This window comes from Rhinolophus hipposideros (assembly GCF_964194185.1).
Source record: "Rhinolophus hipposideros genome assembly, chromosome: 23".
Taxonomy (NCBI): domain Eukaryota; kingdom Metazoa; phylum Chordata; class Mammalia; order Chiroptera; family Rhinolophidae; genus Rhinolophus; species Rhinolophus hipposideros.
In genome coordinates, this window is record NC_138069.1 from 10,535,746 (window position 1) to 10,549,421 (window position 13,676).

A 13,676-nucleotide genomic window follows, 5' to 3' on the forward strand; every position below is an offset into this window, starting at 1 on the left:
GGGGGAGCGTGGGGAGGCCAGCGTTGGGAATGGAATGCGAGAAGCACACCACACCACTAGGTTGGACCCATGCCCCCCTCTGGATGCTGACAACAGACCACAGCAAAGTTCTTGGTTGGGGTTTCATTTCTGGGGACATCAGTAGCTATCAGACCAAGCTGCAGACTCCTCTGTCTGGGGAGCTATATGTAGGGGTCATTTTAATACAGCACCCAGCACACGGTCACGAATGGATGTCCTGGCGCTCTCAGACTCTATTTTAAACTGTCATCATTTTACACCATGAAATATGTCCAGTGATAATTAAACCTCACCACTGACAGGTACTATGAAAATGATTAACTTTTACCATTTCCCTCATGAACATTTCAACTATACCAAATCCACAAGGTAGGGGATCATCCCATTGATAGACGTGAAAAGTTGTCTTTAAAATAATTTAGTTTAAAAAGAACCTAAAAACTCTGTACTTCCCACAGGGTTTTAACTTGAAAACGTGCACCGTGAACTCCTGGTGGCAGGAGCCCAGCCCTGCCTCAGTTAGCTGTGTGACCTGGGACAAGTCCCTTGCCACCTCTGAGCACCCATTGCCTCACCTGGCAGATACTAACAATGATATCTTCACTCTCCCTAACTCAGAGATTTTCTTGAATGTGGATTAAATGAGATGACACTTGAGTAAATTCTTTGAGAGCAAAAACCAGCCTGGGAACACTACCCAAGTTTAAGACGCTATTATCTTCGATTCTGTATAAAAGGGAAACATGATATGCTAGCACAGCTTTACAGATCGGCTGTCTTTAAAAAGGAAAAAAGAAATTTAAAAATTCAACTCATTTTATTTTCAGCTGAAGTTTCTAAGCATGAGATTAGATCTGATCTATCAAATAAGCGTCTCCTCTTAGCCACAGAACCCCCGTTTGGTGCTCAAACGTGCAGTGATTCCACACAAATGATAAAAATTCAAGTACTGCAGCCCAGCAGCTGGATGGGAATGCTGCTTACAGAAAGAAAAAAATTAGAGAGAGCAAGTCACTGCTAAAATTAGTAAAGCAAACAGACTGACATGTATGTTTTACTCCCACAACTCATTTTCCAGACCCGTGTTTAGTTTTTTCCCGAAGGCCCATTTCCTCTGAGCATGGAGATCCCTGTTTTTCTCAGGCCGTGGCAGACCCACAGGTCCCATGGCCCAAACCTGCGGACACTTTAGCCACAGAATGATGGCTCCACATTTGTAAATATGAACGTTTCGATCAGAATTGTACAAACATTGCGAAATTCTCATCGAGAAGGTGCTTTCCTGAATGTCCTCAGTTAAGCCCATATTAATTCTCTGATCAATTCCCTACAGCATTCAAACAGTCCCCCCTTTGTTTCTATTTACAAAACAAGACTGCAGTGCTGATGTCAGAGGGTATTATGAGGACCAAGTAAGAGACTGAATGTGAAACTGTTTCCATTCAGAACTGTCCCCATCTATGGAGTGTATATTAAAGCAGTGAGTAAGCCTTCGCCCCTAAATAATGTACAAATGGGAAACTGCTTATTAAACCAGAGCTCTGGCTATACGGAAGGCCCAGGTCCCTGCCCTCATCTATGTCCCCACCTGCCACATAATGCCCATGTGAGAGCAGCAGCACAAGGAGCCCCCACCACCCCCTTCCTAAGGAAGAGGATCTCTTATGGAAAATGGAAAATAAAGCTTCTGAGAAGCCTGTGGACCTACGTACTGAAGTCACTGCCAGGAGGAATTTGCACAGTCACTTCCGATACTTATGCCCTTTGGCTGAAGGCTAAAGAAAGGAGGATATGTTGGGGTCCAAACGAACAATAACATCTCCCACCATTTGGGCCAGTAGATGCTCCATGCGTCTTACCAGGTCACTGCGTCCATCATAGTGGAATGGGTGAGAGCGCAGCAGTGATTAAAAAACAAACAACAAAAACGCCCTGCATTTGTCATCGGGGATCTGGGTTACAATTCCTACTCCCTTATAAGCTACGGTGACCTCAGGTCAACAATGTCACCTCTTAGCCTCAGTTTCCTTCTCAGAACATGGAAGACAGGCTTTCCCCACTGAGATGCTGGGTGAATACTTGCTAAGCTTAGCTTGGCATTGAGGCAGGACCCCTTGGGGATGACATATGTGACAGTCACCCAGATGTGAAGTAATTAAGTAAAAGGCATAGTGGACCTTTTCTAACCTTGCTGCATCAATGTACCTTAGTTGGACAGAGCCCTAGTTGTCAGCTGGGGACCCACTTTCCTCCCAGTCTCAGCTCCTGACATTCTGATGGCAGGGGCATGGCCTGTGACTCTTATTAAGCCCAGCAGCATGTGGCATGCCCCTGGAGGGGGCACATGACCCGAGCCCATCCAACCCAAGTGGACCTTAGCACTTTTGTGGGAAATATCAGACAAGAGCCTTTCTCTTTCACGGGACTAGCAGTTGTGAAAGGGGTTCTGGGGAGAGGGTGATACCCACCATGAAGGGACTCCACTGCCAGGGGTGAAAAGAAGAGAGAAACCAGGTCTTTGTGCTCTACATCAAGTGTGCCTGGAACCGTCACCTTTCACCCTTCCACGCCCTGCCCGACTGTCCAGGTACATAAGCCGTTAAGCTCCTCTGTTTGTTTGGTCTCAGTGGGTTGAGTTTGGGCTATTTGCCCCTCTGTGCGGTGCTTGGACGTGGTATAGGCACACCCAGTGCCCTTTCTGTCTACAGGACACTCATACATGTCCTCAGCTGACATACTCATTGACGCGTGTGCTCTGTAAGGGCAGGGACTACGTCTGTCATCACTGCACACCAGGCAAACTCCAATTCGCCCAAGGAAACTTCCATTAGCACCCAATAAAGCTCCAAGAAACCCTAAGGATGGCCCTTGCCTTTCTATAGGAGCTAGTTGTCCTTCAGAGGTAGGTTGCTTTTGAAGCACTGTGTGGGTCGGAGGGCAGCTGAGGGGCCGAGAACTCCCCTTAGCGGCCTCCTGATCCTTTCTGTGTTGCATGTCCCCCAACTTCCTGGAGAGCACAAGACAAATTTATCTGACTCATGCAAAATTCAACATTTTGCGGAAAGTTTTCTACAACGCAGACCCTGAAGCATTTCTTGGAAGCCAATGGCAGACCTGGCCAAGAAGAACCACAGCGGTAAGAGGAGTGTGCAGAGAGCCCCTGGCTGGGTCAGGAAGCTCAGGGGCTCCCCAACAGGCTGCCTGATCTGCAGCGGCCTCCAGAGGCACCATTGCTCGTTCACCAAGCCCAGCGTGTGCCCCAGAGGACAGGCCGTGACCCCTCGCCATGGGTAGGGAGAGGCCAATGGCTGAGCCCCCCCCCCCCCCGAAGTGAGCAGGGCCAATCAGAGAGAGCGCTGACAGGCCTCGCTCTGTGAGACGAGACGGCTACCCTTAGATCATTTCCACTTAGGGCTCTGCTCCCACTGAAGCTGAGAGATGAAAGATTTGTTGAGACCACATAATCTGAAAATAAGAAGGCTTTTTTTCCTTAAAGAGTTGTTAAAAGATAAACTAATTCTGATGACAAGAAAAGAATTAGAACGTAACGGTCAGTTGGATTCAGTACCTTGTTTCCTAATAAAGAAAGATTGCTGAGCAGCAATGAGACAACAGAGACAGAAACAAATGACTTTTAAGTCACAGATAATTAACCCCAGAGGACTGCCGATGGCATGTTAATTTTGCTGGGGCAAGTGGCTTAACACGATAGAAAGAAACACTTAACTACACTGTTGATATGGAGAAGATAATTTAAAGGGCTCCCAAAAAGCCAAGAAACTCCTTCTGGCTTGGGGTCCAGGCAAGGAATAAAGATGGCAATCGTCAACCTTCGGTGCTGAGAACTCAGAGGAGAGGCGAGCCTCCTGGCAAGGATGGGGCCTCAGCAAGGATGGTGGGGTGACGTCAGCTCCCTCTGAGGGCCTGACAGGCACACTGGGTGTTCAGGGCAGTACGTCCTTACGAAGCTGGAGTAGCTCATAGCCTTTGGGGGTTATGTCCTCTCAGGGAACATGACTCCTCCCCCACAAACTCCAGAGAGCGACCTACTCCCACATTTTTCAATGGCACCCGCCAAGGAGACTCCTGGACAAGTACAATTCGCTGCACATCGTTCGTCACCCTGCTCAGACCTACCAGGCCCTACAGCTTGTCCGTCCCAATGGCAGAGACTTAGCTCATCTGCACAAGCACCTCTGAAGCCCTTTTTTGCAGAGGGACCCACGAGCTGTCAAAAAGAGAATATTCATTAAAGAGAGGGAGTCGCCCCAGGGCACTGGTTGGAAGAGTCAACACAGGGGGTAGGTAGGACGGGGGCACCGTGGAGCTCGGGGCCCCACTGCCAAAGCACCAGGCAGCCCTCATCCCTGGGATTTTCCCTTATGGGAAATGCAGATGTGACCCAGAGCCGTGTCAGCCCTGGGATGTAGCAGGCATCTAGTGCTTTCTCAGTGCTCACTGTGTGTAAGGGGCAAGCGCCCAGGAGGAAGAGCCTTGGTCCCTGCTCTCCCGGGAATGACCCTACACAGCAGCAGGAAAGGCAACTGTCCCTAGAGCCCATGCCACAGCCACCAGGGAGCAGTCACACACCTGCAGCTCAAACAGGAGCATGGGTACCAGCCATCATCGGCCCTGAGCTGCACACGGCCAGGTCCTGCTTCTTCCAGATCACTGGAGAGCTGAAAGCAGCCAGGGGATAGGCTGCAACAGCCACGTACCCAGGGGCTGGCAGAGCACATGCAGGGTCAGGAGTGAAAACTCAGGCTCACTCAAGCAGTCTGAGTCCATCCACAGTTGGTCTTTCCAGGCCCAAGTGCTTAGAATCATCTTGGGGAAGCTTGGGGTCATCCACAGCCCGAGAATCCTCTGGCTAATGCTGTGCTTGGTCCTTTGGAAAGGCCCTTGTCTGAGCTTCATTATGACACAGTAAACGAAAGGCAATAGGAGGGGTCGGTAACTGGTGCTTAAGGACAACTTCTGACCCCCATGCCCAGAAAGCCCCTAAAGTTTTACGTGTGCTTGTCCTTAAGCTCTTAAAGACACCATCAAGAAGGGAGTGTTTCCCTCTTCTGATTGTGGAATGAGAGAATGTGAGCAGAAGGTAAAAGAAAGATGCTGACAGAGGGGAGGGATGGGATGGGCTGGTTCAGGAAATTCTTCATCGGAAGGTCCACAGGCTATCCCAGGCACGGTCACATTCAGTCTGCTTGGAGACATGGACTTGCTGACCTGAGACGTTCCTCACTCTATGTCTAAGGCCAGACTACAAATGCATGAGAAGAATTGCCGTGGTGGAGATTACCGACCTCACTGGCACTGACGCCACCACCCACACTGCGCCAAGGGCTGTCCACACCGAGCCCCGCCCCACATCTCCATGAAGCCAGGAGGGGCACTGCCAGCACCCCTCCTCTGGAGCCAGCCTGTCCCCATCGCCCAACATTGGAGTGAGGGTGATTTCGCACACCTCACAGGGAGAACATGTGATCTCACCTGGCCACTCCCAATATTCCATCCCATCCCTGCCCCAGTGATTGGTTTAGGGCTGGAGTCATGATACAAGCCCAGCAAATCACAATCCTCACCGGGACTTTTCTCGTGTCATTCTGGGGGAAAGCAGTTTCACCCTCCGGAATGGCTGGTGAGCGGCCAGGACTCTGAGCAGCAGCTGCCTGTTGCCATCCTGCAAGGGCTGCATGAAAGAGGCCAACAAGCCAAGAGAAGGAAGGAAAGGAAGAGTATGAGAGCCCTTGTATCAGCCGCTCCTGAAGCCATGTCCACCCTGGGATTCTGCTGTTTCACGAGCCTTTCAGGCTTCAGCCTGTGCAAGTTGGGTGTCTGCCACCCAGAGTTGGGGCTGATGGTTGGTACTACTTCTAACCCCATTTTTTTCTTCCAGATAAGATTCAGTAACTAGCACCAAGTGACACTGTAAGTGGAGAGGTGGGAACCAAATAATTCATTGTATTCAACCAGACCCCCCCAGCCAGCTGCACCATCCACTTCCCATTCAACCTGGGGCAAGTAGGTACAATATCTTCCAGCTGCTGAAAAGGAACAGCACTGCCCAAAAAGAGCCAGTTTCTGTGAAGTTAGAAATAGAAGGAGAGCGATGTCACTCCCAACTTTTTGGAGCCCAGTGACTGACAGTAGGAGAGAACAAGCAAACTCCACGGTATGTGAGCGAGGGTAGGATGGGGAAGGTAACTCCCTCTCTTTCCCCAGATGGCAGTCTTGATTTGAAAAGGACCCACTGCCCCAGGCACTGTCAAATCCGGATGGTTCCCTTTTCAATTCTCTACATCTGCAGCCATTAAAGAAGTTACCTCAAAAGAAGCTAGGAGTTTATTAATCTGTTTCATGGAAGAGAGGCAGCCACTTCACATTATACCAAGACAGATTATGCAGGCAATAGAGAGATCCAGAAAACAGCTGCTAAACAAAATCAAAATTAACGGTAAACAGAATGCAATTCTTGATAGCTGAAGTTCTCCCAGATGCAGAGAACGATAAAGGGGCCACGACAGGCAGCTGCCAATTAGGGACATGTTCCAAGGGTTTTCAGAACGTCAGGCTCTCGTTGCACACTCAGGACTGGCAGGTCATGTTTATTTAGGACGTGTGCATTGCTAAGGAGCTGGAGCCACTCTGGCCCTGTGTGTGACTGTCGCTCTCTTTTCTTTTTCCACAAAGACAGAGACATTCCCCCTTTCAGGGCTCCCTCACAGCGCTGCTGGAAGCCAGACCAGGCTGCTATGGACTGTTACATGTGAGTGAGTTATTGTGGGGTAATGCAATGTGACACTGGTGCCCACCCCAAAACTCACAGGCTCTAATCACAGCACAATCACAGACATCTTGAAAAGCTCACAGATCCCGCCATGCTCCTAAGAGATGGCTGACAAGGGCTGAATTATCCCGGCCACTTGCTCAGCTCACTCAAGCGTTCTCTCATGGCTGTAATTTAAAGTGATGGGATCATTTCAAGGAAAGTAGTGGTTTGAGCAGATGAATTCTGGCAGTTGTAATCAGCACCAGCCCTCCGAGTGGACACAGGAGTGTCTTGGAAAGGTGAGGTTGGCACCTTTTGCTGAAGCTTCAGAAAAAGTTGAAATTAAATTGTAGGTGTCTGGAGGGAGGTGTAAAAACACCTGCACAGGAAAGCAGATGAAGCAGCAGTCAGCTCTTCTCCCCCATGTCGCTAGCACAGGTGGGTCCCAGGGCATGAGGATAACACAGGACCGCCCTGAGGGCGAAACGGTTTCGTCCAGCTGGAAAGGTGTGCGTCCTTCCCAAATGACACCTCACAGTCTTGCAGCCCGGCCGCTGTCTCTGTCACTATATCTCCCTCCAGATTCCCCGGAGAATCCTTACCACAAATCTAACATGGAAACAAAGCTCCCCTAGGAAGCTTTCTTCCAAGAATGCCTCTCAGCTCTCCGGGCTTGGCAATGGACATGTACGTAGAGAATCCCTTGCATGTGATGAAGCAAGACCAACTCACGTAAGCCACTGCCCCCCTGAGAGAGACAGTCAGTGCATCAGAGGGACACTGGTCTAGAGGAAGTCCTGCTTCCTAATAAACTTAGCATGGCCAGAAAGGAAGGAGACTCCAGGGTAAGGTGTCACCTGCTCTGCTCATGTCATGGGTTGCTGAGGGTCACAGGAGGTAAAGAAAGTGAAAGGTCTCTGAAAACTTCAGAACAACTAAAAGTGATTGTCATATTGCCACCTCACCGCCTGTCCAGGCACTGCCCTTGGAAGTCACTGGTGTCAGTGACTGGACACCCAGGAAGCACTTCCTCAGTTCTTATAGCAGGGCTTGCAAAGGGCACTGCATGGAATGCCAACCCCAAATATGATAAAAAAAAACAACAAAACTAAGATGCCATAAGAAACTAAATTTGGGAAATGCTACATATTTCACCCCACGCTTAGAAGTCATATTTAGCATCATAAAGACCTGAGAGGTTCTGCAATAAAAACTTCAACAACAAACCAAAACTAGCTCAATATGGAGTCCAGTATTTGCCTAAGCATTAGTTTCCGAGGGCTGTTATAACAGAGTTCCACAAACTGGTGGTTTTAAACAAGAGAAATTCATTTTCTCACAGTCCTGGAGGCTGGAAGGCAGAAATCAAGGTGTTGGCAGAGCCATGCTCCCTCTAAAGGCTCCAGGGAAGGATTCTTCCTGGCTTCTGGTGGTTGCCAGCAATCCTTCACATTCCTTGGTTTATAGACTCATCGCTCCAAGCTCTGCCTTCCTCATCACATGGCATTCTCCCTGTGTGTCTGTGTCTAAATGTCCCTCTTCTGGGTTAGGGCCCCTCTTAAGCCAGTACAATCTCATCTAAACGTGTCGCACATCTGCCAAAACCATATTTCGAAATAAGGTCACCTCCACAGGTTCTGGGTTAAGACTTCAACATATCTCTTGCAGGGAACATAATTCAGCACATAAAACCAAGCTTATCTGAACACGGAGTACTTTCATTGACGCATCAGCTAGGAGAATCCAATGGGTATCCCCAGAACACCCTTTAAAAAGCGCCTCACGTATATATCACGAGGGCAGGATCAGAGTGAAAAGACAACATATGCAAAGCAATTTGTAGCTTGCACTTAATTCAAGAAATGATTATTGAGGAACATTCGAGATCTTGGTCCCCGGCATATGTCATCAGCTTGGCTCAAATATACTTACAAAATTTCTCAAAAACAAAGAAAAGGAAAGAAAGAAACGATTATTGAGCAACTACAGCCTTGGGGCTTTTGGGGGTGAGTGAGGGGAGGGTCACTGCCCTTACCTCTCAGATAAAGTAGGGTTAGCTAAACGCTTCGGAAAAAAAAGAGTTGGAAGGCAGAAGGGAGAGGTGACAAAGATGAGGGACAAAGAGCATGCAGGCTGTAGGAACAGTGTGAGCGAGGCCAGAGGTAAGAAAGCTGGGCTACAGTCTGGGAACCATAACACCACTGGATCCAAAGCTGGGGCTCCAAGGAGCACAGGGGGACATAAGGCAGGGATCTAAAGTACACAGTGCATTCATGTCACCCCACTATGATTTAGCCTGGACTCCACCTCCACTGCTGATATTAGCCCCTCTAACTTCTCGCTTCACAGACATTGTGAAGAGTTTCCAAAAGTCATTTAGTATGAAGTTGCATTGGGTCATCTAATTGTAGCACTGAACCATGGGTCAAGCTGATTCTCCTGAGGCAGGTGTAATATTAAAAGAAAATAAAACAAAACCAGGAAAATATCTTAGAGGCTGCCTCTACAGAATCTCCTGGGCCTGGTAAACTGGGCAGAAAAATTATTTGCTCCTTTTTCAGTTCCAGGTTAAGTCAGAGCTAAGGAACCAACCTTAAGCATTGGTGGCTAGACAGCAATGTCTTATTTGTATTTGTAGAAATAACAACTTATGAAAACAGTCACAGTGCCTGCTATTTTTTACCCATACCCTGTTCTGGAGAAGAATAGCGCTACCCCCCAAGCCAGTGAATTCTCAGACACAAAAATACTTGTAACCAACCTGTAAGGCCCCACTCTTCCTACCTGCCAGCTTCTAATCATTGACATTAAGGCACTGTGCTATTTCAGGAACTCTCAGAAACTCAACTTTGACAGAAACAAGCAAGAAAGACATCAGTTCACAATAGGAAGAAAAAGGTTACGTGATCTCAAGACAAATTTGCCAGTACAAACCCAAAGCATATTGTTCTGGTCAGCCAGTTGTGAAAGCTGCTGCTTCAAGAGAGGAGGGGGTTATGAATGAGTAAAGAACAGCCTGATCACACCTCTGCTCATCCTCGGACACCCTCAGTATTCTAGGGATTTGGAGCCTTTTTATGCCTTTGAGTAAAAATACATATGGTCCTCTCATACCCCCGTCTTACTATTTAGAATCATTTCTAACACAAGGACAGTAAGATTCCAAAACAGTTGAGTGCATATGTGATTCCATAAGGCAAATTAATTCCAAACAGTAACACTCAGGGGTACTGACGTGAATAGAATAGTATTCAAAAACAAAGTTCATGCCAACTTCTCTCCTTATGGCTATTTCTCTCCAATTTGTATGGTCATCGTGCCCATTGTGGACACAATTTTCAATGAGCAACATAACTTCCCTGCCCTACTCACCTTTATCCAATTCCATTTAGTTTTGATATCCACACAATTCAGTTTACCCTATGGATACAATTCATAGGACACTGAGTCCAATACCAGAGACAATGGCAAATAGGAATGGAAGCCAGAAGTTCCTCCTACAGCCAGATTGGCCACATTCTTTGAATCCAAGGTTCCAGCACCATGGACAGCAGCAAATGACCAGTACTACCAATAAACCATGTTTCCCAGAAAATAAGACCGGGTCTTATATTAATTTTTGCTCCAAAAGACACACTAGGGCTTATGTTCAGGGGACGTCACTCTGCAAAAATCATGCTAGGGCTTATTTTCTAGTTAGATCTTATTTTCGGGGAAACACGGTAGGTAGTATGGAAAGTTTAGGTTTCCAAGCTCTAGAAACACACTTTGATGATATGGCCATTGTACATCCTTCATTGTTAAGAATTAATCAGGAGGCAAGAATATGTTAGATTTAGGAGTCAATATGGAATTTCCTCATTTTTTAAAGATTGCCACTCTTTTTGAGACATTGCCACGGCGAAGGCAGTGGTTAAGACTAAAACCAAAGGCCAGATAGTAGACCAAGAACTCACTTTGGTTTTTGACTTCATCCTCCCATCCCTGCAATACAAGGATTATTGGTGATAATTCCATAAATCACACAAAAGATAGCCTCTTATGAGAGACTAGGCATTGCTGAAAATGAATAAGGGAAACTTCAATTTCCACTAAAAGATTTTAGAAATTACCACCTGTATATACTTACCTCAAAAACCAAAAAACAAATGTGCTACTCTGCCAAGGAAAATAGAACATCATGAAATTGTTTTCAAAAGGGAAATTAATTGGTTATTTCTACTTCAGCCTAGCTAAAGCTGTAAAAATCTAATCAGAAATATTTGTCACAGTGGCATCTTTTCCCAGATGTTGAAATACCTCAAACCATAAGCCATTATTTTACTGTTGGTGCTATTTTTGCCAAGTGAAACTAAATAATTACATCACATTTCATTAAAAATGAGGCTTATTGCAAGAGACTGTAAACATGATCGAGAAGGAGCCAGTTCTCTAGCCCGCACCTCTGATACATGATGGTAGAAGACAAAGCTCTCACAAGTAAACCAGGCCTTCGCTTCTTGCAGTTCTTAGAAGCCACGTGCCAAACAGTCAGCATCCAGAAAAGGCCACATGGAATTTCAAAGAAAAGCTGTCCACAGTCTAAAGTTCATCTTAGTTTCAACAAACTACTTCCGAGATCTCAATACTGAGAATGAAATCGGGATGAATGCATTTTCCCTACCTTCTCTTCTTGTGACTTCAAAGCTTCTGGATTTCTGCAAGAAAATAAAGACTGTTGTTGAAGAATAATTTACGTGTACAGATACAAACATCTCACCTCTTGTTAGCCATTTATTCACATACCATGTCACAAGAACATGACATTCAGTAATGCTAGGTCTACTAAACTCTCAACACACACACACACACGTGTAAATGTAAACAACTTGTTGCTTTGGGGTTTAGGCAAAAAATACATAGGCTGTTAATCATGCATTTTTTAAATGAGCAGAGCGAGCTCTCATGGTGCTCCTTATGTGGAATCTGGATGGTATCAAGTGTTAAGGAAGAGCTTGTTCCAGGCTGATGCCCTACCCTCCACCTAGACTGCAGGTGCTTGTAGGGCCGGGGGAAACATAAGTAGACAAGAGCCAGAATTACCTCGCTAGCAGAAGGTTCTCGTTAGTGGTGCCACAATGAAGGCCATCGTTGCTCCTGTGTGGGTCACTGGCATGATCTGGATTATGCTCACTTCAGTAATTTCCAAAGGGTAGGAGCTAATAGACAATATGGATAGCCAGTCCAAGCCACTGACTAAATCACGCCCTTGGTTTTTCTTAATTTAATGTCATCTTCCTGCTACGTGCAGGACAAGAAGCAAAGTATTTGAGAAGCTACACAGGCAACAGGTTCGTGCATTGAAGATATTCACAGCTAGACAGGAGGCTACAGAGCAAACACAAATTACTGAGAAATAAAGGGGTGGTTCTGCCTTGATAAACACCAGTATATTCACATTCAGCTGGAAACATAAAGAAAAGGGTTTTTTAAATAGCCTTTCAAAATAGCACTCAAGAATGGGCAGTCTTTTAGATGCGAATAAAGAAGGGAAAGGTGTGCCAGGAAGAGGGAATGGCTTAAGAAAGGTAGGGTGGGAGAAGGCTATCAGGCCATGCTCAGGAAGGAAGAAAAGGCTCAGTAAGAATAGGGGGGAAGGGCTGAAAACAGATACTGTAGTTTCATAACTAATAAAAAGTGTCTATAATTCATCATAAATGACCAGTCAAGGATAAAAGTCTAATATTGCAAGTAAAGTGAAAGTCCATACGAGCAACTGAAGAAAAGATGAAACAGCAAACTTGGGCCAACTCCTCACCATCACAACTAAGAAGACCGTTCAGAGCCAGTACTTTTTAAACAAATGGCATTGCCTTTCATACCTTAGCATTCTTGTCTATCATCTTTTTGGGGCCAAGAGGGGAAGGCAATATTAGAGGGGAAACTGGGGAGGCACTGAAAAGTGTGTCCTCCCCAAATTACACTCTCTGAGGGCCACCTCTGTAAGGAGTCAAAAGCCCAAGAGGAGGCCGATGGAAGGTACACGTTACAGGCCAGCAGCCCATCAGCACAGCACAATTAACCAAATGAGCTTCTGGGCTGCTGCTTCCTGAAGGGTCATTCACCAGCTCAGGGTTCAGAAGAGGGAGCTTGGAGAGTGGTAAGTGCAATGAAAGTTATGAAAGCCATGAGGCATATCGTGTGTGAAGCAAACCCAATCCCTCCCACGCAGTTCCTCCGCTACTTGCTCCAAGAAATAACTAGTGTTTGTGGAACAGGGAAAAGTCATAATCAGCTTTTACAGCTCTAGAAAATACTGTATGGAAGCTTGATTGCAACTGCATAAAATTGATAAATTAACTTAGAGAAAGCTAACATCTGTATAAGGTTGTATTTTCTTTAACAATGTGGTATTTCAAGTAATTTGTTCGAGTCTACCTTTATTTCTTTCAAAAGTATTTTATAATTTTCCTGTATGTATTTTGCACATTTCTTTCTTGTATATCTTTTGTTATCATAAATGAATTTCTCTTTCGTTATATCTTCTAACTGATTTTTGTTTGTGTATATGATGGCAATTGATTTTTATATATTGCTTTTATAACCAGCCACTTGACTAAATATCTTATTGTTTGTAATACTTTTCCCATTAATTATTTTGGGATTTCCATTTGTATATTTATATAACCTGTAAATGATGATTTCATCTCTTCCTTTTCATTTCTTATGTTTCTAGATGCGTTCTCTGTCTTATTTCATTAGTTAACTAATTCCTCAATTTAATGTTAAATGTTGTGGACACTGTAGGCTTCCTGATCTTTCTGACTTTAAGAAGAAAACCGTCGGTGTTTCCCTGTTAGGTAAAAATATTGGCTTTTGGCCCAAGGTATGTTTATTATATTAA

General features: G+C 45.9%; 1 protein-coding gene across 3 annotated transcripts in view; it reads right to left on the reverse strand.

Annotated features, from left to right (window-relative positions):
• FSTL4 (follistatin like 4) overlaps positions 1 to 13,676 on the reverse strand; it is a 373,767-nt gene that overhangs the window by 330,599 nt on the left and 29,492 nt on the right. For all 3 annotated transcript variants that reach the window (XM_081035343.1, XM_081035342.1, XM_081035341.1), the window contains exon 3: positions 11,457 to 11,490. In XM_081035343.1, the coding sequence (XP_080891469.1) occupies positions 11,457 to 11,490 (34 nt within the window). The remainder of the gene's footprint in view (positions 1 to 11,456; positions 11,491 to 13,676) is intronic.